General features: G+C 40.3%; 1 protein-coding gene across 1 annotated transcript; it reads right to left on the reverse strand. All coding sequences in view use genetic code 11, as the record gives it.

Annotated features, from left to right (window-relative positions):
* EGR_03231 (Receptor-type tyrosine-protein phosphatase-like N) lies at positions 1-25,972 on the reverse strand (the record flags this gene model as incomplete). Its single annotated transcript, XM_024492480.1, has 20 exons — positions 1-72; positions 380-518; positions 2,107-2,160; positions 2,525-2,691; positions 5,161-5,210; positions 5,292-5,415; positions 8,108-8,353; positions 9,462-9,523; positions 11,892-12,042; positions 12,681-12,735; positions 16,413-16,522; positions 19,351-19,791; positions 20,735-20,793; positions 20,874-20,956; positions 23,025-23,105; positions 23,552-23,699; positions 25,047-25,381; positions 25,544-25,715; positions 25,751-25,798; positions 25,834-25,972. The coding sequence occupies 20 exons, from the start codon at positions 25,970-25,972 to the stop codon at positions 1-3; spliced, it is 2,736 nt and encodes a 911-aa protein (XP_024353154.1).
* Positions 25,973-26,562: the final 590 nt, after the last annotated feature.

Genomic DNA, 26,562 nt, shown 5'->3' on the forward strand with positions numbered 1-26,562 from the left:
TCAGGAGGCGGCGGAGCTCAGCATCATGTTTACCTCCTCAGCGATTGCGGCGAGAACAAGCTCAAATTGGGCCTAAAATCACACACCGCAGATCAGCCAAGATTGATGAACCAAAGAGTAGGTATTATTAGCCCACTGGAGCCATGCGACACTGCAATAAACATTTGCGAAGTTAACTCAAGTGAAGAAATCCTCTTTTTAGGGGGATAAGAATTATCCTAAGCACAATTACAAAGCAGCTAAGCTTGCAGTATGTTTAAGTTTAAAAGGGTCACAAAGTAGAAACGGCTGACGCAGTGCGACGCCCAATTTAGCCCCTTCCAACATGTCGACAAGATAACCTACTTAATCCCACCTGCAGCCTTGACTCATAAGTTACCTTTGATTTGATCATGCCTTGTCGCTGATCCCGAAGATGCTCGAGAGATGCTGCTACGTCCAGCTCCTTGACACCTTTACTGATCCGACTGAGAACCAGATCCAACAACAGATAGGTCCCAGTCTTGCTCGAACCGTCCCTGGAATTGCCGAAGTAGGTGGAATGAACTGACGCAAAACCAACTATACAACACCCCTCAAGGTGAGTGAAGCAGTGGAAAAAGTGGTAATGGTTTTATGATTTAAATTCTTATAATAATGAGGCTCCACCCCCTCGCGAAAACACCGCAAAAGTGACATCATACAGCTTCTAAAGAAGAGATCCGAGCCCCCACTGGAGATAAAAATCTCACATAGTTCACAAAGAAAACAAAGTAAATGGTCGATAGTCCTTTTCAACTGCACACGATAAACCTTTCTTCACATTGCTCAGCTTCGTCAATTGTAATTGGTGAATCAAACATTGTTATAGACAGTCTGCACTAGTGAATGGTGTCGACACAAGGATACTTTACATGAGGCATTCTTGGTACTTTTCGATCACACTGCGAAGCTTAGGGCCCCTAGAAAACTTTCAAAATAAGGAAAAGCATGTCCTGTCATGCTAAATGTCACCAGGATGCATCATCGAGAGTTAATCATACAACCTAAGCTAGTGGAAAATCGGTCTCACGCATCTAGAGAACTTTTAGAGTGAGATCAGTGAAGTGAATTTTGCCACCAACACCTCCATCACATGAGTAGCCATCTTATTTGAGTTTGATAGGACTCATGAAAATCAACACAACGTGGCTCTCACCAGCACTGACCTCGACTTTGTTACACTCCCGGCATTTCACCCAGGTAGCACAGTCAGTGGGCGCAAAATTAGGCGCAAGTAGAGGGAGGTTCCGTTACATCACTCATTCTACCGTTTCATTTACCGACTACGCCAGCTTTAGCCACTAAAATAGCCTTTTTTTACCGAAAGTACCGACTGAATAGACAGCGAACGCGAAGTTGGCAGCAGATTTGCAGTGCCGTGGTTTTCGTATCGCACAAGAGTTGAGTTTCGTTTCACATGTTCATTTTCTCCCACTCGGACTTGTAAGCATATTTAATGAGGGGACATTTCAATGACCCACTTGGGTAGGCAATCAAGCTAAAGACGGCATCTCCTCCTATGAAACCCTATAATCCGTCATGGTAAATTAAAGTGCTGGCGCCAGCAATATAAAAGTGGATTGTTCAGTGTCTCCAGTGTAAGATCTAAGAGACACTTAGTAGCCATAACAACCGCCTTTACATGCATTATTTTCGTGGAGGTACTTTTGTGTTGGTGTAAAGACGAAAGTGTACGAAGTAATTAATGGTCCACTCCATACTTGGTTTATGGACATAAGTATTAGACTCAATTATGCGACGTAAATAACCGTCGAAGAGTCTCGTCCTCCACAGTGCTCATACCTAAAATCCAATGGTAACACAACCAGCAGTAGCAAACTTGTTTCAACTCAATTGTACACAATTTATCTCGAGCGTTTTCGACGTCTAGTCATTTATTTTACTGCCTTGAATTCCATTTAGTGTTTTGAAAGTGAACAATACCAACATAGGCTGTAGAGTACTTAGTAACATCTCACATGGACAACGGAGGCATAAAAGTAGGCGTAAAGTTCGGATATAAAAGTTTTTATGGTAGTTAAAATTTGTGAAAAGCGGGTGCATTTCAAAGGCGTTTGAACTTACCTGCAGTGAACTACCACAGGGCTGTTTTTCGCTCGAAATGACTTATTCACCTTTCTAAAATTGAAAAAAAAAAAACACTATATTGCTTCACGTGAAGAGGGGGTTTCGGCAAAATTCGACGTCCAACCGACATGTTCGTTACCAGGATCTCAAAGCAGAAGGGACCACTACTATCAAGATGATCCATTGCTTTACTACCGACACCAACTTTCGCACTATCGAAGTGGCTAACTCAACTGATGCTCAATAGTTAAAAATGTAAGTGTTTTCAGATCAAAAGGATATTCCACTGTTCTGAACGCAACCAATCTCGAATCAACACAAACGACCATCATAAACCGATGAATACTATCAGAGCAAGGGAGCCTGTTAGTCGAATGGAAACTAAAGAACTGGATGCAGAGTAGAGCCATTGTACCTTCTAAATTCGAGCAAAGTCTTCAACTCGCAGGAGGGCGTGTCCTCAGGCCAACTGAGGAAGTGGAACTGCGTCACCGTGCGTGTCTCACCTGAGTCGCGCTCCTTTAGGTAGAAGGATCGGGTTATGTAGTCGCTGCATTGTCTGTGCTCCGAGACCAGTCGTACCTACGAGAGAGGTAATATGCGCTGTGTCATCGTGCACCTCCCACGTAAGACGTATGAAAATACCTGCTTGTTTTCAAAAGGTAACAAAAGATGCCGGCAAATAGAGATAATTGCCACATCAGTGACTTGAAGTCAGACCTTTCAGATAATTCGTTTTTAAACTCTTGCCTTTGCGAATTTCAAGGCAAAATTGGGAAGTTAAGGGCTTCAGATTTGCTCCTGGAGAAACCCGAAAATTGTAAAAGGAAAAGGGGACTAATCTTAACCTCCAGTCGCCTAAGTAACCCACTTTGAAGAGTAAAATGATTTGCACTACAAAAGCAAGGCAGTGTTTACACAAAAGAGTGTTCTGAGACGAAAAAGCAAAAGCATCACTGACGATGGTTGCAGGTCGCCTGCATAGATCTCTTCCACGTTTGAAATATCCTGCCGGAACAGAAATGGCCGACGTAGGCGAATACATACGATTCTTGGTCCGAAAAATATATTTATCCCCTTATAACCTTTCCAGCTTTCTTCTTTGAGACGTATTGAACGATAGTGAAATGTAGTTTAGGTCTTTTTTCTATACACACAACTCCTCAGGACAGTTGCATAAAAAGGCCTACTTATTCACGATACTTAGATCCCCCATCACCCAGTCAAAATTGGGAGCTACAGGACGTATAGTTGAAGAATGAATCAGACTTCGACTAATTTTGAGAATCAGCGAAATGTTAAGCAGTAGATAAAGTGTAGTGGAAGCAGAAGCATGTATGATCGTGAAAGAAAGAAGCCACCGGTTCCGTCAGCTGCTGGCAGCAATCAGAATCGCCTATTTTTACCGTTGCCCTATAGAGCTTATTGAATAGACGTTAGTCTGGGGTAAGCAGGACGGTGTTGCGTTAAGTATGCAGGTGACCTCACCACATGGGGACAATGAGGTCGCCTACTGTAATGGAATGTTAGATAGCTACGCCTGTGTGGCTGAGAGGTCAGACGCGCTTACAATGAAAATGTGAAATATGGAGAAAAGATTTCGGTGGCCCATTCCTTTCGGTATAAACCCACGGACGATACACTTGACTCAAAAAGGAATGATAGTCGAAGGAAGTAATCGGCTCACAAGTTACAACTTCCTTCTAACTAATATTTTATATCAACAAGTTGGATAAAATTAAAGTGATATCAAATTTCATAACTTTATTTTCCAAGGCTTATTAACTCAACTGTTTTTGTTGCTACACTCATGAACAAATAGAGTTGAGTGCTGATTGGTTAACAAATTGGAACGACTGATTGATTGAACCCTTCCTAAATGTGATCACGTAATGTGGAAGCCAAATGTGGCAGTCCCCCGGGATTCCGTCAAACACCTCCGCTTGAGTCTTCCACCTTTTCCCTCCCATTTTCTTCCACCTTGCATGGCAGCACGTCTTGTTGAGACCACGTGAGAGGTAAAAAACCCATCCAGTTCGCCGAGTTTTCGGGTAAATCCAACAGGCGAATCGTGGCATTTTTCTAGTAACTAGTAGAGGATTGTGAAACCTCGAATAAAAATGCCAATTTAAGGTCAGTACAACTATTATGACGTAGCATTTTAAGGATCACAGGAGGATGCTTTTTTGCGTTATTTTAAAGTGTGTGTTCATATGGGGTATGAAAGTAGTAATGCATCGAAATAACTTTATACATTTAGCTGCTCCTCCCAGCACCACGATATGAGGGAAAAATAAGTTTGCAAATGAGGAGCGTAGACTCAGTGAGATGCGCAAACAAACGAAGGAAGACAACGCCCAGTTAATATGGTAGGAGGCTTAACGATAAAAAAGTAGAGAGTGGGAGTAGTAAATTGGAGGAACACTGCCGCAAGAGAGAAAACCAAGCAAAAAAAGGCTAGTTGGTAGGACATAAGAGCTACTTTTGTCTCTACCTTTTAGTAATAAGTGAAGAACGCATGAACAAGCGGACTGCAACCCAAATGGGACTGAGGATAATCTGCGACAGACAGCAAATGAAGAAGAACTGGGAAGGTGTGGTCCGTTTATACTTTAGTTAATGCAACAACACTTTCAAGTTGCATAATACATTGTGTCCAGACAAATTGATGCGAAGCACGTACATTAAATCTGAAGGTGGGCGGAAGTGCTTCAATAGCGCAAGCAACAACTGATTAAGCGTAGCAAATACGACAACGGAAGAACAATTCACATGTCTGAGGCGCTATAAAAGCACACATGTTGCAGTAACTTCACATAATTAACTTTTAGCATCACGCTCGAGCTTACTGTCACAAATAAGTGACACATGTTATTCGTCGGTTTATGACAATGGGTTAGATTAAATCGCATTGCAAAGAGATTGGTTAAATTTTAGACAACAAAGCAGCTGTGGGATTATGTGCTTATCTAAGGCGTAATAATTACATTCCTTCCGGCTCTTGAAGATGCATTTGAATCGATGGCGAAGTAACAACAATGGACATCATACCAGAACAGTGAGAAAAACGGGGCTATGAAGACCGGTCTTCCTTCCAGACCCTGATAGCGAACGTGTTAATGTACCAATCACTTAAAATTTGACGACAGCTTATTTTTGAACAACTACCATAACATACAAACCAAAAAAGCCAGACAGAACGTCTTGAATTGTCGTTTCAGCTTCTGACAAAGTGCTAATAATTATGTCTGACGGTGGTTGTTTTAGACTTCGCTCGACTCCTTCATCCGACATAAGTACGAAACGCTAGACAATAATCATAAAATCCGACCGCATGATTAGAATAAGTTACTTAGCTTACCTTAATTCCCTCTGTGTCTTTCAAGGCTTAAATTGACCTTAACTTTGTTCTTTTCATAATATTCTCAGGATTTTGCATTTAGTTTAAAAGATACTGGAACAGAGGCTAAGTGGAAGGACTAGCTTGTAGGAAATGCATGCAGACAGACAGGGGAATTGGTGTAATGTTCTCTCTCCAAGGCATGCAGGTCAGGCATGAATCAGTGCTGCAAACTAAAAGCGTGTCATAAACTTGAACACAACTCCCGGAGTTCACTGCCCTGTCCTTGCCTTTACAAATGAAGAAGCTCAAATAAGCGGATGGGGAACCTTGGGGGAAAGGAGACACACATGCCCAGTTCATTCGTCGAAGTGGAAGGCCCAAAAGGGGCCAAATGACAAACAAATCTTGCATATTTTACTTTAAGACAATAATGCGGGAATAGACCCTGTAAACTGTTCTACAGCCTGTCCGAGCATTTGATCAGTAAAGTCAAAAATATCTCCCGGTAAATCAGTCATTACCCACATTACTGAGATATAGGCATGATGATTACAAAACTGTAGACGAAGTCGCCATAATTGACAGTTTTTTTTCTTTCCAAAAAGGAATTAAATATCTACGGCTCACCCTTTGTCAGTAAAAACTAGCTTTTTTTAATGAGCGATGCAAAATTCGTATCAACATTGAATTCCTGCCACCATGAAAAGCTGAAACGATTTATTTATCTATTTACAGTTTCAATAAGCCGTTGTCAAGAAAGCTCCGTTTACTCACGACTAGAATTTGAAGGGAGAAGGGTGAAAAATTCAAAACCAAAGTAGAAGAGGCTCTGAAAGACACTATATCAAACAAGCGAGGCCTACTAAACACCCAAAAGTGTCTACAGTCGTTTTCATAACATCTACACACACTCAAAAAATATTGAAATTAACACCCTTGAACATGGAGGCAATCAGACTCGGCCATTAAGACTGGGGGCAAAATTAATTTACAAATCGCATGAATAAAAAAAGGTAATTGAACGCTTAAAAATAGATGAATTGACTAGTCACAGCACGCACTCGATAGGAAACAAACTGTGAATGAGATGCATTAAGAGCTATTCCTACTAAGTCTGTCTGATAAGGGGTTTCAATGGAGAAGAACGAGGTGAAAATGCATTGTACTGATGGATAACGACAAACTGTGACAAAGTAACTGTAACTCCTTGCCTGAATGAACGAGCAATTCTGTCCGGGTTTTAGGCATGCAATCCTATCTATTTTGTGATGAATCAAACATGGTTATTAAGTAACCAGAAGAATGTACGAACGGCTGAAGCTTAAATTGATGCAGAAAAACACAAATTGATCAATTAATCACAAAGACCTCGTGCTGTTTTGATCGACATGCAAATATTTTGCCACGCTGAATACCGTCAAAGATTCAAGTCGACATCAGGCTCTCAAAACGTGCCTCAGTTAGAATTTCTTTCCTCCAAAAACAGGCAATGCCCATTTCGTTAGACATCCGATAGGAATCACAAACAATGGCAGTTCGCTACATGTTGCCATGAGGAAAACAGAGTAGGCCACTAATGCACAGAAAACTCTGCAATAGGGGTTAATGTTGTCAAAATTTTTTCTTAAAACCAAAACCCTTGTTTCCTGTTTGGTAGAGGGCACAATATAAGCACTTAAGCGTATATGCTACTGACTGACTCCACATCAAACAAGGAAAGAAAACTACATTTAGTTGATTTTGAGTACAAAAATTCATTTCCAGGTTGATATACTTTGCTCAACTACCAAAAATTTGATTTGTTTTACCTAGAAATGAATTTGTCTTATGAGACGAAGCAGGTAGCATACAAACTGGTAGCACCTGTTTCTCAAGCATAGCCAACTCCCAAAACAATGACAAAGCAAGAAGAGTAGACTGAATTGGAAATGTGATTCGGAAAATAAATGCTTACCACTTAATATAAGACGAAACTACTCGTTAATACGTGGGCAAAAAACCCAACTTTCAAAATGAGAGATTAGGCTTTGATACTGCGAGATTCTTTTTGAACACCAACACCGACGTTGTTGGCTTGATCGTGTGTTTGGAGACTTGCATTTATACAAGGGAATGGCTTCTAGACAGCACCAAGCATTGACAAAGGAAACCACGTCAGGTAGATTTGTAGCCGAAAAAAACCATTCTCTGGACCTGAGCATTGGCTGATAGGTGCCAAACCTTGCTAAACCTTAAGATAGCTACCAAAAATTTGATTCCGTTTACCTAAAAGCGAAATCCTTCTATGGGTCAAAAGTAGCAGCTTCTAAACTGACGAAGTTTTATGTTAATGCATTAAAAAGTAAATAGTATAAAAAATAGAAAACGACGCAGTTGAGAATTTTTGCTAAAAAGGGAAGCACTTACCCTTTCTGGTTAAGTGAAAGAATGCTAGCGTTCTTGGAAAATAATGTGAATTAATGTTATTATAAAAACAAGAAAACAACTCTGAAATGGTTCTTAAGTGTAAGCGACTACTCTTCCCGAACCATCACACCAAACAGGCCAAGTCATGTGAAGCTGATTGCCAAAAGATAAACTGAATGCCTCAACAACGAAAATTAGGGCCTCAAAGGCTTCACAAGTGGACCAAAGGAGGGAAGAAGGGGAACGTACTTCGAATTTGCCAAAGATCATGGAGCCCTCCGGAGGCCAGTAGCGAGCCTGAGAGGTGACATCGTCATCGCCCTGTCCGGTGATATTGAAGAGGTCCTCAATGACCTGGGTGAGTGCAGACTCGGGCTCGAGACAGACGATAAGCACAGCAAACTGCTCCCACACCATCTGCCAGAAGTCGCCCACCGTGCTTAGCAACGGCGTTTCTGCCGCAATGTACGAGGGATTCCGTGGGTCATGGTCGTACTGAAGACACGTCAATCAGCAAAACCGTTATTTCCATTAGAAGCATAAGTTAACTTAGAATAACCTACATGGTCTCTCTTGGCTTTTTTTCTCACTAAAGGTCCATCAATTCAACTAAGAAGAAAGCATTGTGGCAAACAAAAAGCCGTGCATTTAAGCCATCTTAAGTTGACTTTATAAAAGCAAGAGTTTGGGTGAAAATGCAAAGGATGATGGAATACTTCACTTTTGACGCTTGGAGTTGCTGCCGCCCTAGCAAATTTCATCCAATTTCCTCATTGGTAATTGTAACAAGGCCACATATTCAACTGGGGCGTTAACTAATCACCGCGAGATCCAACACCATCCAGCCACTCCTGTAGCCTTTCAACCCTTCTCCACCATGATGATACACCTTCCACATTAATATGCCTAGTTAAACCTTCGGAGATGCTTCGAGAAGCAAAAAGCAATCTGTCTATGCAGTGGTTTGAAATATGACACCCTAACTGTATAATATCCAAATTGTCTTCTTCATGTATTATTTTTTATCAAATTTTAGCCTTTACATAGACCATCAAAGCCACAAAATACGCTGCTTTGCTGACTAGCAACTGGCCGGAAGCAGGAGTTCTCTAATAATAGAAAAGTCGCGTTATTTATAGATGTTGCTGTGTGAAATTTTGGAGGCATACTGCGTTGCGAACGTGATTTGTCAATTTATAAAAAGCTCAGATACCAGAGGAGAAAATGACAGCAGATAAAACTCAACAGTCGATTTAGCCAAGAAAACAACCAGTTCTTTCACGGGTTCTTCCGCACAAGTGAGTAAACCTCGTTTTTTGAATGTGAATAACTACTAATTTCCTACTCATTCGCTGAATAGAAACACGGAAATACTTATTTGTAGTCGTGAATGAAGCAAAAAAATTGAACATAAATTAAGGGATTAATTTGAGGAATTTTGTAGCGCTAAGTCAGGCCACATTGGAGGATCAGCATCACCTGGATATACAAAGAATTAATCTAACGCTGAAATACCAAAGGGCTTTCTTTAGTGCACTGGTCGACCAAAGAAATGTCGACTGTCTAAAGACTTCACCCAAAGAGGTGATAATAAATATCCCACCATTAAACTCGCGTTGATGTAACCGTTGCCACGACACGAGAGCATCACCCGCGTTTGCTCATCTAGAAAGGAACAGTGAATAATTCACACAGAAAGGTATTAATTAACCGAGTAACCTATTTCTGCTTCATGTCACTTACTTAGCTTTCTGTAAACTCCAGCCACTCTAAATCTACTTTCAAAAATAGCCTCTTTATTTCGGCAGTGTCAAAACAAGCTCGTCTTCTCGACTAAGCCCCGACGGGAGTAGCAGTCACATAGGGGAGGGACAATGTTTGCCTTTTATTAGGAAATTTCCTTACTAGAAGAAGGTATTTTACTACGAATTTCGAGAAAACGAAGAAAAATCATTCCGTGTGAAACGGTACTGGTAAAAAACAAATTTCAATTCGAGTTTTATGCTGATAGTCATCCAAACCATAAAAATGCAGAAGTTGCATTTATGTTTAGCAATATCCCATTTTCAAATAGCAGGTAGTCAAGTCGCTGTGATGGGTGTCCATGCGTTGGGGTTCAGAACAGTGTCCACTTCTATTTGCGACAACCTTACTTGTTTGAAGGGTTCAAAAATATTGTCTTCGCCCCAGTTTAGGCGAGTCGAGTACCAGAAAAGCAGAAAATTTGCCCTTACTTAAAACTACGTGGAGATTACGAAATGGAGGGCAGGTGGTCTTATCAAGACTCGTAGCCAAACCACCCAGGGCGAGGTTACTTAATGCACAGGATCCTATCATGAAAAATGCAACGACTTCGGGGTCATAAAATCACATCTAATTAGTAGCTATGGGCAGACTGAAAGTAGGCATCCACATGGCAGTCAATCCCCCTCTTTAAGATGCCAGATAGTTAAAAGCACGTCTAAAAGCTTTTTTAATTTAAAACAATGGCATTCTTTGCTTTCTATTTTTAAATCATATCAACCATCAATGTTTTTACGCAACTGCTGTGGAATGGAACAAGGAGTATACTATTATAAGCTGATCACGGTAAACTGAACAGTTTAAAGCATGAGCTGTAGACATCTGATGAAGCAGATTTCTAGGTTTTTTAATTACCCTTTGTTAGATAAGAAGCGTAAATAAAATCGTGAGATGATGAAGTTTACAATTTACGACTAATTTTAATTTTAAGGCAAAAGTCGTATTGAGTGTCCTTTATCGTCTCTTCGGAGCGGATAAACCTTTGTTTGTTTGGATAAGTCTCTTTGTATATACTAAGCTAGGAGAAAAAAAGTTAATTTTGCAGGAAAGGCTCTATGAACGGGGGCGACTGCTTGAGCGGCAATGCTAACCCCCTGATGATCTCCGCAATTATGCTTATTCAGTAGCATTCAATAGACCAAACAACTCGGAATTCTTCATCGCCTTTTTGGGTTGCCCACGCAAGGCTAATAAGTACATAGCTGTATCAGCATAAAACAAGAACCATACACGCCCGTAACGCGGCAAAAGGCACCGAAGCAAGGGCAAGCACTCCTGTAGAAGGAGCAGACTCTAAGCGCTTTGATCACTAATTCATGCTGATGAGGTGAATGTCAGATGTCAACAGACTGGATATTTGGGGGATAATAGAAGTGGTAACAGCGGACGTAACCATTGATATCTCCTTGATTACATTTCTTGCGTAACTGTTAAGTACAAAAGTATCTGCCGAAATTTAGGCCCTAACGTATTAGAGGCGATTTCCATCGGTAGAGAGGAATAAACAAGTCGAGGAAAAAAGCTGCATCAAATGCAGTTGAGCAAAAGATTGGCAGTTGCTAGGGTAAATGTGATGCTCGTCCAAAGATTTCTTTCTTTAAACAGGTTCTCAACAGCCAGACATCAGACAGCAAGAAAGTATGAGAGGCGCCATTGAAGTCCCTCTAACGACTAAATAAAAGCAAAATTCGCATTCGTGGAAGGGCGCAGTTAAGTAACATTAAAAGAACAATGAAAGCATTACGCAAAAATTACCATGAGACTTCATAAGATTAAAAAGTGTGGATGAAGTAAATGTTGGATTGGGCGAGTCATATGGATAGCTTAAGTATTTATGCATACTGTTTAAGATGTTGGTTTGCTTCAAACATGAGGATTGATGAATGCTCAGATTCACTCTATAAACGTGTGTACGACTTTACAATTAAAGTCCTAAAAATCGGATTACCATTGTGTAAAATCCATGGCTGGTCCTTTTATCAATACCATGGGTAATTCGCTGAGTATAAAAACGGTGTACAATATACAGAACAAAGCCTTTTAGATGGTTTCATGACCCCCTCCCCAGAGACATTCGAAAATACATAATTTTGGTTAGAATTTCTGCATTGCAACCCCATACAGACCGATGGGCAATTTTGCCCCTCTTTTAATTTAGGAGAAAATGCGATTGTCGGAGCGACCAAACGAGTTGGTTTGGCGTGGTGAAGGGAGGAGGGGAAAAACTCACAGGGAATGGGGCATCCTTCGCGATTTTTGTGGGCGTTTTCCGGTCTCTTGGCTGATTCGCACGGCACCGCCTCCTCACTTTCGTAGGTGTTTACCTCCTCCCAGTCGGCGTCTAAACGATCACGGTTTCGCAAGTGCTCCTCCATGTAGGACTGCAACAAGAGCACCTGGTGGTATCAGTGAAGAGATAAGTATTCCCCATATTTTATCACCTTTTCACCATTCTGCGCACAGTATAAACACGCACGCACCACCACTGATTTACATCTGAGTTAACATTATCAGACTGTAAAGGAAAAAGGAATAGGATGGAATTATAATGGATCAGTGGCGGGAAATTTAATGAATGGTTCGACTTTATGAATTAAAACGCTCTGTTCAAGGACGCTAATGCAAAGTCAAGGGGACGCATACATCTGCCAGGAGAGAGAACGACAAGGGACCTGTCCCTTTCTACCTAACATTTCTTTCCATATTTTCTGCCATTGTATTTTCTAGTCATGTGCTTAAATTTAGACTGTACTATCGTATACAAGGAAAATTGTGCTGGACTATGAAGTAGCGTCAATGCTGATGGAAAGCGTAAACTGAGAATAAAAGGTGCCTGTCAGAAAGATAAAAGTATTCTTCGTTTGCCGTAGTTCCTCATCTCTACTTCGTGCCCTGACAATAACTCAGAGGCAATGACAACTATCACTAACATCGGAATAGTATTCTTGTTTGCCTTTGGGAAATACTACTTTGCGGTCTCTGAAGATCCAGCTCTTCAAAGGTGAGCCAACGGACTTACCAAAATTAGATGTCCTGTAGTGATATCGAGGGTCATTTGAACTGGCTCATTGCTCCTACAACAAGTAATAATCACAAAATTTAAGCTAGAAGTCACGAACTCACAAAATCTTTTGCTTATTTATGTGTGCAATATTCCAGATGAAAGTTTTACAACAAACAATAATGGGAAATACAGTGGGACTCATGCGTCTACAACAGCAATCAATAATAACATCTGAAGAAATGCATTTATTCTACAACACCTAGAGAGCCTTTAAGGCTTTGGATCGAAGGAAAAATCCAATGTTTTGGTCTTCTTCAAAACTTCAATCTAAGAATTCATGACTGAAAGTTCCCTGCTTTTGATTGATTTTCGGCACGTTTTGAGAGAAATGCGGCAAAAACAATTCAGCAATAAGGAATTACCCGAAAACCAAAACACTCACAAATATGGTTGCAAAAATATTAATGTGGAAGTTTAAGGACAGACATTAGGAGCCATTAACACGACCTTTACTAGCGTCATACATATACAACGTCTGCATTGTCCCGCCTGGATTCGATGTCACAAATATGGTACAGGTGTTCTCTATTCGCCCATGGTAACCGGTTGTGCCAAATTGTGTGGTAAACAAACTAGCTGAACTTAAGGTGGTAAAAAAGACGTAGGGTGCCATTGGTTTAAGGATAATGGTATTCTCAGGTGCCTGAACAACAACCGAATCGGTTGTAGTTGTAGTAAGCGCGTTAAAATTACGTTGTGGCAGATTTCAAGAAATGTGTGGAGAAAAAAAAACACCTGTCACTGATTAGTAACAGCGACCGGCGCGGTAAAAAGAGGACAGGTTTGACAATTCGACTGTTGCATGATGAACTCAGTGAAGACGAAAAATATTGTCTAAACGCATGCAGTTTATATACTCAGTTTAAATGGCACAAACTCAGTTCATCAAAGCGTAAGTGTGGGTCATACGAAAGGAATTTTTACGATTTCGCTTACACTTATAATGTCTAAAACAAACAAATTTTATGTGGTAACCCATTAATAATACCTATATGAAGTTACTAAGTAAACGAAATGGTACGATGGTTGGGGGATAATTCTGGTCTTAAATAATTACGAACCAGTGACTAATGACCATTGGGGCATCACGTCAAGCGTTGTGACAGAGGTGTTCAAAGCGTGGTCTAAAATGTGCTTGAAAAGACAAGATGGAATAATTGCACCGAGGCTGAGTGGTCAATAAATAGCTCTAATAAATCTTCAAAGGTGGCATAACCTGCTGCTTCAGATGATGGCGTCACCATCGCTTGCACAGAAACACAGCATGACATGCGAAGAAAGTTACGAATAACGAGTTATAAATCGTTTAGTCAGGATGGCATCACATGAGATGTTGAAAACGTGAGCAAAAGACACTAAGGTCATTGATATACGCTTTAAAGTGAAGAAAGGACGCCTACAGAATATAAAGTAGGCATCTTACATCTTAACCATAAACACATCGCTGTAGTTGTATCCATGTGTTAGTGCCAACGGTGAGGCTAACGGGGAGTAATAGGAGGAGGGTATAGTAGGTAAAATACTCATCCTTGACGTTTTTCTTGTACTCCGAGGCTCTTCATTTCTCCGGTAGCGTCGAAACACCATAATGTCTCGACTTGGCTGCTGTGTTGGAACAGACGGAAAACTTGACATGTCGCCCGAGAAGAGCGAGCTCATGGAGCCTAATCGACGGGAGGAAAGCATATTTCCACGTCGACTATCCTGCAAGGCACCTTCTATTGTGCTGAGATATTGCACTATAGCCCCTATTTGCAGTCATATCTATTCTCAAACCGGATTCATGCAAGCGTAAGGCAAAGAGTAGCTACCCAATGGCATTGAAAATGCGGGTGTGCAACGAGTGTGCCGATGACATGCCTTCAGTTAGCTTATTACTCAATCGCGGTGTAATGCACTCTTTTTGAATTTACGAACGAGACAAGAAGTAAAAGCATTTGTGACATAACAAGGCAGATGCTCTTGATGGCGTTCACGATTTAAACATGGATAAAGGAGGAGAAAAATAAATCCTATTGAAAAGTCACAACCAATAGAGAAGTTAACAGCAGTACCGAATACGCAACTGCGTGGGCTATTCAATTTCCGCGGTTTATGCTACTGGCTTGGCCTTCGCACCCTCCTGTACATTAGCAATAAATCTTCTCTACTGATATTGCCTGTTACAACTGCAGAGAAGGCTCGGGGCGCAGCAACATAAGCGTAAATGCGACAACCTGTACTCTTATCCCCAGTCTATTTGAAAAAAAAAACAGAAAGTGAAGAATGTTTTTGAAATAGAAAGTCACGAATAATTTAAAACTGAAATGTCATTTTCGTCTTTGGGTAAAAACTAGCGAAATCCTCCGTGAAGCATACTTGAGGCGGCAAAAACTACCACTTTTAAAAGGACTTCACTCAAAAAGAAATTAATTTTAAGTAGAGCAAAACTCCCACCTAATTACTTTTTTATTAAGCCATTCTACATGTTCGGAATAACAAAGTGCGTAGACTCCCACTTGGGATTCAAAAAACTCCTCTAAGTTAGTAGCATTTTCATAAAGAAGATGTATAGTTTTACAGATTTAATATTTCCTGCCTTCCACTTTGATGGCTTCAGTAAGGGCTTGGAACACCTCAACCGCGTGCGGCGAATTTGCTTTAAAAGAAAAGGATAAAATTACCCATGGATTGATTTGTTGTTTAGTGCATACCGGATGCGTAACTATTATGGTGAAGTTATCTTCTACTTTACTTTCCTGCATTCCGAAATGAATGTACTAACTATTAATCAGGAGATAAATGAGGCTGTTTATGATTCGGTCATAAAAAAGCACATAAATTATTTACAACCTGAGGGTCAGCTCACTGGGGCAGACCCGATAACACCCTCGGAAAATGAAGGTAAATATAATTAAGCCGCACCCAAATTTTACCCGCAAGAGGATTGAAACCCATTTAACACTGCCTAGTTTTAGTGTGGAATGTAAAGTTGATTAGATCAACCCTTGCGAAGAGAGTTAGCGTATTTACGGACCCTTTAACACCATTTAAAACACCCAAAGGTTACATTAATCTGAGTGCTTTGACACTATTCTCAGAAGATTAGAGATTCGCCATGGATGTCAAATCTCAACCATCACTGGCCTATTAATAATGAAATAGCATACCTTGATAAGCATCCGACTATTCAATCGAATCGTTACGTGGATCAGTTGTAGTGTATTAAATCTTGGTGCGCCTATTGCAATGAATTATCAGCACATTACTATTCACCGCCGAGGTATCTCTCTTTTAGAACGGCCAGCGCACTAGGCATTTATTCACGGACAAAAAGAGAAATTTCACGAATTCGTTAGCAGGGAGCACGACACTGATTCCACAAATGAACTCCATTTCAGAAATAATACCGATTTGTCAACTGCACTTGGAAATACAATATCATAAATCAAAACTTGCTGTGTTCGAAAGTGATGATATCCCCTAAAAGTAGTGAAAGATCAAGAATAGAGAGTGCGTTCTATCATGAAAATAAGACATCTTACACGTAATTGGCAAATCCAACACTCCGATGTTACTTTAACAAGGTGGTTATGTATGTGGAATTAAAAAACCAATTACCGATTATAAAAGGGAAACTAAAAGACAACGGTTGAAACAAGACGGACGATATGAGGAGACGGAGATGGACAAGAGCATGCAATTTACCAAGACAAGTTGCTACTCAATTGGGTGGTGCGATGACTGGGGGCACTGGCCATGGATTCGGTGGAGGCCTCAGAGCCTCCTGTGCTTACTATTTGTCGTCGAAATATACCCTACATGGACACACAAAAATCATGCATTACTGTGGCGTTCCTTCACTACCAACCCTATACTCATAAGCCAAGCAGAATGATAACCAGCCTCATGCGTATACGACGCCATCCTTTTCTCGCCCACGTCCATATGTTACAGGTCTTCTTCATCGGCTTATGATAACCAGCCACACCGAATCGTGTCGCAAGCGGATTGGTCGAAGTTAAGATCATAAAATCATTAAAAAATGTTTCCTAAGTAGTAGACAAACTGATTCTTAAAAAGTAATGACAATCGGTGCATTGTTTGAAGGATAGAATGCACGGGCTGTGGTGGATGATCTTCATTGGACACTTTGGTGGTAAATATTTTAAGATCAAAAAACAAAACATTACATCAGATTTCAAACCGCAGATCAGTGCAGCGTTGGATTTTTTCGCAATACACTAAACTGGATGAAAACCCCTTAAGTTGGAGGCATTAAGTGAGTCTAAGCACTGTTTCATGTTTACTGTGAATATTTAAACAGTCCCAATAACTCGGCCTTGCAAAAAAACCAGCATTTCGAGCCACGACAACTGCCTTAGCTCGCTATTAATTAAAAATAGAAGGCATGAACAATTAAACTCATCGGAAGATTGAAAGTAGGGAGGGGTAAATACAAATCACTTGAAGGGGAAGAAAAAGGCGAGTTAAATGGAATAATGGGAAATAACGAGTGGTTTATTTGGGAAACTGCGGTCCCAGAGGAATGACTACTTTCCGTAAAACCACGTCGTGAATTATTATAATAGTCTGAGGCCTACTAAAGGGATGGTTTCAAACTCGAGAACTACATTTCTTTCAGGAAAAATTTGCCTTTAAGTATCATTATTCAATGCAGTATTATGCTGCGTACGATATTAAATACATGTAAAAATGAAATTTTGAGATGAGAGAAAAAAATGGACATTTGACATGGATCTCGAGCGTATTTCTGTCACTTGAGTACCATCCCGTTCTAAAACACTCTAATTCCACGAAACCATTTTGATACTGTGTGTGGCAAAGCATTAAATTCTTCAACAATTAACTTGAGACATTAGATAATGATGTCCCAACATTTACAGGGAGGCGCCTTTTTAGTTTGTCTTTTTTCCAAATTCTAATGTAGAAAAGTTAACGCTGGACAGTCATATCAGTACAGCTAAATTTGTATTTTTTGACCACCAGGTCACACTTCTGGCGGTTAGACAAATTTGAAGCGTATTAAGTTTTAACAGACGTTTTAAGTTAGTCATTATTCCACTTTTTTCCGAAAAAAAGTTGCGCCAATAAATGAACGGTCTAAGAAACCTGTGACGTCAAATACGGATTATTATCCTGCTAGGATCTCTTAAAAATTACTTGAGATCCGAAAAGCTTTAACCCGTGCCAGTCATCCGAAACATGGCTCTAGAAACTCACCACAACACTCCTTTTGGAAAGGATATGCTTTACATTAGCAAAGTATGGGAATCACATTCAGGTGTAAGATAATTCCAGCTGCGAAAAAGTTAGCACTATCCCCCGAACACCTATACACACAAATTCACGAAGGATTCACTCGATAGAGGTCCGCTGATTGCTTTACATGATCGTCTTGAACAGGCCACTCGGTATTGACAATAGTCCATTCGACTAACAGAGCCAAGAGTCACATTTTAGCGGTCTCAATTTTCGAACCGCCTGTTTATGATAATAATTTGTCTTTTTAGTAAAAAGTTTGATCACCGAATAATCCTTGTGTTTAAAAGCTCAAAAAAAAATGCACTTTAATTCTCGGTGCTTTTGAGGTTGGGTGCCTCCATGAGGTTGTTTACTTCACTAGTTATCAAACTTCAGGGCCAAAAACAGTCGAAGCTGAAGAACTGTAACATTTACAGCCCAAGTATAGCAATTGAACACCCTCAATGAACTAAAAGCTTTGACTAAACAATATGAGCTCGGAAAGTAAACAGAATGTGATGTGATGAAATTTTTCTACTTTAAAGAAATGAAGTCGACAGCGGCCAGAATATCAATAAGCATACTTTATTTTGCTAAATGAAAGTTATGTCGGGCTTGAGCTGACCACTAGCCAAGAAAGAAAGGGTCTTCCTAAGGTCGGGTTTTAGACCAGGAAGTCACCAGATTGGTGTTGAAGAATCAGCGCTTCTATCAGAGTTACCAGACATTGAAAACGAGGCACAGTCATGCTGACGGGTTTGCAAAGCAGATATAGTAAAGTAGAATTGTTGGTGCCACATCTTGCCAGGAAGGTAGTTATAAAATTGACCTAGTTGTGAAATAACCTGATTTTCAACATAATTTTTTTAACACCGTAAGTTCAGCGTGTGTGTAGGAATGTGAATTGCAATGCTTTGACTACTTCTGAACTCTTCGTTTTGGTTGCGCAGGCGCTTAAGGCTCCGCCCTCGTACTTACACTGAGCGACTTGCTCTCCGGACCATGCCAGCAGTAGCGAGTATTACCATTTGAGACAATATCTTTTCACAAACTAGATTGAAAGTTTGTTAAAACATTTATCTGTAGGAATAGAAAAGAGTGCCATTAGTTTTCATTTAAACAGGAACGTGATAACAACGACTAATCTTGATGGATAAGCTCAGAAACATAGTGATCCCTTCATCAGTGCTACAAAAGGTCACATAAGCCGCGACGCTCTAGATGAATCGGTGTACCTGAAATGTTGTCAGTGAATAGTTTTACCCGTTGAATAATAAGAACATGACACTTTTACGATTAACATTATGCGGAAGTGCCTAAGTTTTGGACACAAAGAATTTGAGTCGTGGCAAGGGAAAGCTAACAGTTTGCAATATAATACCTGTTTTTCGCCTTGTTCAGGAGTCTCCTGGTAGGGTGGAGGAGAAGTTGTGGAGCAGGAAGAGAGAGTTTCTTGATGCTGCTTCTCCAGTGAGTCATTGCGACCGGCACTGGCGGCGATGGAGGCAGAGGGGGAGGCGGGTGGGACAAGAGGCCGCTCCGAGGGCTTGCGGGGGCCCTTGCACATAGGCCCTGCTAGGTAGTCGTTGAGGCGATCACGCCGACGCACAAGGATGTGCGCAACTAGCAGCAACGCCACTAGTACTGCCAGCGAGCAAACCACCACCACGGCGACGAAACCAACCCGCGAGAGGTGCCCTCCAACACCCGTGTTCCCATTACTCTGCCGCCGACCCATCCCACCCATTGCATAATCACCTGTCTCCGGGAGGTGCTCAATTTTCCCCACCGTGTGTGGAGCTGCTATCGGTTCAGTAAGGACCTGAAAAAATACTTATCACTATCCACACTTGCCTCGTACTTAATCTTCCTGTGGCTTCGCTTAGGAACTTTCAAGGTCTTCACACAAATTTCAAACACTTCTGGCCTCTGGGTATTTACCAATTTGATAACCTTCTTGTAATTTCAATAAGGATCTATTTATTCTTCAACCTTCCTGTGACTTCAGTAGTGATCTATTATCTATTCATAACCAATTGTATTTCTAGCCTTCCTGTGTAAATTCGCTCTACACCAAGCTTTCCTACATATCTGATAAGGATTTCTTAGGAAAGGAATATAGGGGAGCAGAAAAGTGCTCATTAGGGTCGCAGTTGTGCCCGTCAATACTTGGCAGTTTCATTGCAACGTATTCGAGTTTTGTAACAGGACTGGTATGACTCCAATTGGGACTTTAAAATAAGACCGATTCGGAGCCAATTCTAACAGAGGCGCATCAGTGAACTAAAGACATTTTCAGGCTCAAATCTAACCTTTTAGAATAAGTCAAAAAACGGTTTTTTAACATTTTAACAGCAGTACTGATGACAATGATAGTGATGATAATAGTGAGCCAATTGAGGTATTTAGGGAAGTGTTTTTGCAACAGCCCTGTGTATCATGAATCCGAAAAGAGAAAAGAAAATGGTAATGCTCCTCTCATGAGCTAAATGCGGGGATTCGCTAGACCAAAACGCATTAGTTAATGCTCAACCAGCCCACCAAAATCAAATGTTTTGTTCAGTGGCCTTCTGATGTGAAAACCTGCATATGACAAATACCACCATCACTGCCCCTAAAATTGCGTTTCTTTAAAAAAATCAGAGAACAACTTCAACTGTCCCTTTTTGAATCGGCCTCCAATTTACGTAAAAGTTAAACCCTATTTTACGACTGCAACGTTATCCCCGAGTTCTTAATTAAATGCTATTTTACGAGGGGCTTACGGGCATTCCGATTCCGTACTGGAACACCTTATTTTGCTTCATCCATTGCGCATTTTGACCTGAAGAGGTAAAAACAATGAGGTTTGGATAGCGGAAATCAGACGCAGCACAGCCATAAACTAATGAAAAGTTAACTCACGCATCATGTTGAGCACATCACTCGCCACTAGTCCCGTCTCGAAGGGCACAAAGAAGAGGAGTACGTGACCAGTCTTATCGAGTCTAAAGTTAAGAGAGGCAGGTCGTACACATCAATAAAACCAAAAAAAAAGAGTAGTAGCGATGACCCATTGCTTTACGGTAATGGGGTGAACGTTTGCAACGCTATGTCCGGGACGACTTAATTGTCGCCTAGAGAAAGCAAGTGGAGCAATTAGTTAAAACTGCTGACGCTCCTAATATTAAAACACAACACCACTGCAACACCATTGCATACAGTGCCTGATGAAAAAAACATGCATTCTCTATCTAGCTCTACGCCTCTGATGTGTATTTTCATAGTTCATCAATGTGTTTGGAACAGGACATAGTCGGCTGGACTGTCTGCAAGGGGATTAAAATTTCATTTTAAGCATCAGCAGCACATAACTTAAAGTGGAAAGTCTCTTTAGTGAGGGCGGTTTAAGAGGCAGTTTATGATTCACTATAGGCATTGAGCTCTAGTTTCAAGCATTTTTTGTCAAGACCTTAAAGGAAGGTCAACTACCACAATCTAGATGCTACTGCTCAAAAACTAAAATGAAATGTGTTCATCCTCCCTATAACAAGAACATTCTGCATCTACTTTATGATTTAAAACTCAACCAAATAGTTTGCTACATGGGTTAATGCCAACAGATCTCAGAGACGGACAAGGAACACAGGTCACATATTTGTGACGTTGGGCTCAGGTGAAAAATCTGGGCATCGCGTATATGTGACGCTGGCAGCGAACGAGAGGTAGTATACGTGTTTCATATATACATTTCCATGGAAGTAATAGTTTCATAGTCATTGCCACATGAAATCTACATTTATTGAAGTTATGGTATCATTATCATCACATATAAATGCATTTTAAGTTTCACACTACTTGGCAGGCGCAGGTGCTGAACTTCCTAATAAGAACGTCTCAGAGTGAGTCCCTCTCTTATACTACTTATCGTATACTTCGAATTTGTGCTTATGTGTATGGGGCAACCATCATGCACAACCGGTGATTGCACCAACAGGGGAAGATTTACACCCAAGTCCACTTTTAATGTGTTGAGTGGGTTGTGCCATCATCGTCATTGCTCATGCTGATGCAAGTGCTGCTTCGAGTGTCACAATGTCCCAGATCAATGCATCTGCGGAAAGAAGGCATTCTTCATAGACTTCCATTATGACGCCAACTCGAACAATTAGCTAAATGGACCAGTAATAGCTATTTTTACCCATAAATTAACAATCAGTAAGAGGTCATACAATTAGCGGTTGGTGTGCATCCCAATAGCAACTCTCAGGTCCATGCAGCGGCATTCGCACCTCAGTTTTTAAATGTGTATATATTCACTCCGGACCTAGATGAGAGCTGAAATAAATGCTCTGTGGATACTACTAAGACCTCTTCCCTTTGCGATGCATTCATAGGAGTTCATTATGTGTGTACAAGTGGAGTATATAGTAGCAGTAGGCATCTGTAGAATTAGAGGGAATTCAGTTCGGTGTATTCCTTTGAACGTGTAATGATAAGCTGAGGAGGTGCCCGAGGGATAACAATTTATCAACTGATGTTTTACCTGATACATAACTTTTTGCCATCGTAAATACCGTAGCCATTGTCTGCATCTCAACGTCACAACCGATAATTTGGTTTACCCATCCGGTTTCATTACTGTACGACAATGAGCGGCTGACAACACTGTCTACTTTCGGATACCTCGAGAGAATATATGCGCATAAAGTGACATTGGAGTCGTTGCAAGTAAGAATCGCCCCAGCAATGTTGATACTTCACATCATTTAGATACAGCTTGTTTGTCTTATTAATTAAAAATAAATCAGCTAACTCAGAAAGACTACCATATTGCTGATAGCCATTCCCACGAATTAGGTAGGGATCTTACCAATCGAAAATTGACAAGAATTACAGAGGACTAAGAAAATCAAGAAACCAGTAGAGATCTGCCAGATAAAGTAGCATTTCGGTTATCCGTTGGGGCTGTATAATTTTGCTAGCCTTAATAGGCTCTTCATTCATTTGCAGTTACGTGATGGACTGGGTCTTACTTGGGAGGGTAGTTTCATGAAAAAAAGTCACTCGACTTACTGAAATTGCGCAATTGGAGGGCGGATGTGCATGTTTTCAGAAAGCTCTTGAAGAATGTTGTCTGCTTCAATATAATTCACCCTGTCAAAAAAGCAAAGTAGGACAATTTTCCTTCGAATCGGTACAAAGATGAAACCGAACTTTAGTAGTCTATAGAAACATATAATTTGTTCTGATCCATTGTAATGCTTTTACGCGACTTTAAAACGAAGTTTGCCCAAATTATTTAATGAAGTCTTCTAGTAAACTTTACATACAATGATTTAATTATCATAACTTTAAACCAAAGTTCAGTTGTAGCAACGGAGAAATAAATATTACATCCGTTATTTAACGGTTAGAAAACCAGTTTCATTCGACCTAGCTTGAAAAATTTACGAAACACGGGAAATATTTTGGTCGTGCAAATCTTTAGCGTTGTATTTAGTGGTTGATTGTTCAAATTTAGAATATTTAAATGAAACTAGGGGGATCCGAGGAATCGTAGAAGGGGAAATAAGCCAATTTTAGGGAAAACCGTAACTCACGGTTTTAATAGACGCAACCATATTGTGTTCTTCGTACGACGATCGAATTCGGCTGTGCCAAATTTCAAAACTTTATCGCGGTTGAATCGCTTCACTACCATCTTCTCATCCTCAAGTAGTTTATGTTCGTGATTCTTTGAGGTTTCATCTGAAACCGAATACAATATGAGCATTCTCAACAAAATTCATAAAGATTATTCAGACTAAAAGTGTCAAATGAAGTTAGCACGTTTATAAATACTTTTCTGTCTCTATCAATGCAGTCTTATAAATGGACAAGCTAATGGGAGTAACGGGAAATAATGATAATTCCATCTAATTAATATTCAATAAAGTACGACCATATTACTAGCAGAGGGCGAAGAATGCCTTATACATAAGCTATATCTAGTGCAGGGCTAATCCTTTTAATGCAAAATAACGTCGCATTGATTAGTAATTTCGTATCCTCGTTCGTTTTTGTTGTCAAATCGAATAAAAAGGTTTCTTCTCCCCTCTAAGGTTACTACAGCGGTGAAAAACTGCACTGAGCTGGAATGGGGCCACCCTTGGGAAGAACTATCAAAAGAGTATGTATACAAATATGGACGAAAGTAGACTAAAAATACGACTTCGTGGAATAAGCACAGCAAGGAAGGCGGGATTGGTTAAGGTGTATATGCGCAAAAAAATAGACATTCGTTTGATTGGCTGATTTCATCCTCTAACCCTCTCTCTACCTCCGTTGAAATTGCATTATTTCAAGAGTTTAGACACCAATTACAGACTCGAGCACAGCCATAAAAACATGGGCGGTCTAAGGACTGTTTAAACAAGCCGAGAAAACATCCGATTTTGGCCTGGTCTTTTAATGTTTCTTTGGTAACCACTTAGAGTAGAGGGATCTTCGAAAATTAATAATAAAGAGTAAATCAAACACTACCTTCCCGTCTGTGAAAAGTGCCACTACCATGGCTTGGTTTTCTACGGTTTACAAACCCAGCTCGAATATACATTTTCTAAGCTTTGAGCTAATCTAATGATAGTTGCAGGAATGGCATTTTGGGGTTAAACCTAAACCTTTTAAAGGGAATATAGTGCAAAGTATAGATGCTTTATTCAAGGCTTGGTTTTAATGAGAAATACAATAGTCATTCAAATTTTACGTAGGTTTCCGCTAGTTCGAAACTGCAAATTTACAAACCAGCTATACATAGCTGGACTGCACATACAAATACATCAAACTACTATATCCCATTAGACATTACATGGTGTTTAGTTTTTGGTTAATTAATCCACAAAAATAGCGTACTAAAAATTGAATATATTTAAGAGCAAAACGTGTGAGGCACTTAAATATTGTGCAAGTAAACGTATGCAAATTAACAACAGTATTTCGAGTAATTTCATCCAAACTTTTAAACGAACCAATCATTTATGATTTGAAACAATGTTTGTTGTCAAATTACTGTTAGAAACTAAGCATTGTAAAACAGTGTAAGAGTGGTATACGTACCATTGACAAATTTGCGGACAAAATCATGAAAGTATTTTGTCGATAAAGAAGGATCTCCGCCAAATGCCCACGTCCTCATCGGTCTATCTGGAAATCTCCGAATCACACCCTTCTGAAATTCTAAGCCCTCACCGAAAGCCTCTTCCTCAGGAATCTCTTTAAAATCAAAACTTTTAAGTCGTCCGATGAACTTTTTTGCTGGCATCGATCCTTCGGCGCCTAATGCATCCAACTTCTCAGAATCATCAGCAGTGTACTCTACTTTATAGTTGTCAATGACCTCGATGGGCATTTCCCCACAAAGTTTCACGATGTCCATACGTTCATCCTGAAGCCTACAGACAAAATAATTGTTTAAAATAGCAGATATTCAACAAGGCCGAATGTTCTACAAAAACCAAAAGTTACTAGCGGATACGCGGAATTCCGGGCACATGCTCACTGTGTAGAAAGTTGAGTAAATAGAAAGTATTGCCAATTTCAGGATCGTATCGTACCTGAACTTCAAAATTAAACCACGAAATACACATTGAACATATAAATCTGAAAAATCCAGTCCAATCCGAAGAAAGTCTGTCCCGATGTTATTAAGCAGGCTTCTTTCTGCGTAACTGAGCTTGTAAGTACTTCCGTCAAAATTCCCCTCAACACACTTCCCGAACAAATTATCTATGTATGGCAGTCAAAAATTAATTACAAATAACCATCTTGACAGGTTTCCGAGGGCATACAAACATCAGAAATCAAACAACCTGAGAAATGTTCTGAACAAAACGCACGAGCATACCAACATAGCCACCGACAACTGTATTCAAATTTCGCTTTTCACTACTCAGTACATGTGTTACTGAAAGAACAACATGATTTCTATCAACAATAAATGAGTAAAGAGCGAGCACCAAGGGCCAAATTTTGAAGCTAAGCATTAGCCCTCACTAAGAGTATAGTGAAGGTCGAAATGTAACCTTCAGTAGGTAGGGCAGCGGCGATTCATTAAAAGATCAAAACAAATTTATATTGGCATAAAAATGTGTTTGAGACCTTTTTACCTCAAAAGAATTAGGCAAATTTAGGTTAGCTAGGTTTTAAAAGATAACAGGAGTAAATGATGCGCAGAAACGACTTGATATGAAGCAAAAATAGACCGATAAGATATACTGTAATAGGTGTTAGTCTTATTGTATCTTAAAGGAAGGAGACTGTTAGAGAGTGCGTTACTAGGCCTCAAAGAGAAAACAAACCCCGAACTTGCTCAGCCTACTGTAACGTCCCGAGACTCCCTGAAGACAAAAGAAGACAACGTACTTGGGCAGAGTATATATATTCAGCACGGAGAAGGTGGCTGGGCTATTGGTATGGCCCAAAAGGCTAGCCTACCCAACGAGGTACAACGGGGCTGATTCAAAGTACAAAAAGTGGCACCTCACCAGTACCGAGGGATAAACCACTATCGTATTACATAGCCTCCCTCCTCTTTTGAGCTTTGTCCCTGGCGCTCCCACAGGTCAACCTCCCG

This window comes from Echinococcus granulosus, assembly GCF_000524195.1.
Source record: "Echinococcus granulosus chromosome Unknown EG_S00016, whole genome shotgun sequence".
Taxonomy (NCBI): domain Eukaryota; kingdom Metazoa; phylum Platyhelminthes; class Cestoda; order Cyclophyllidea; family Taeniidae; genus Echinococcus; species Echinococcus granulosus.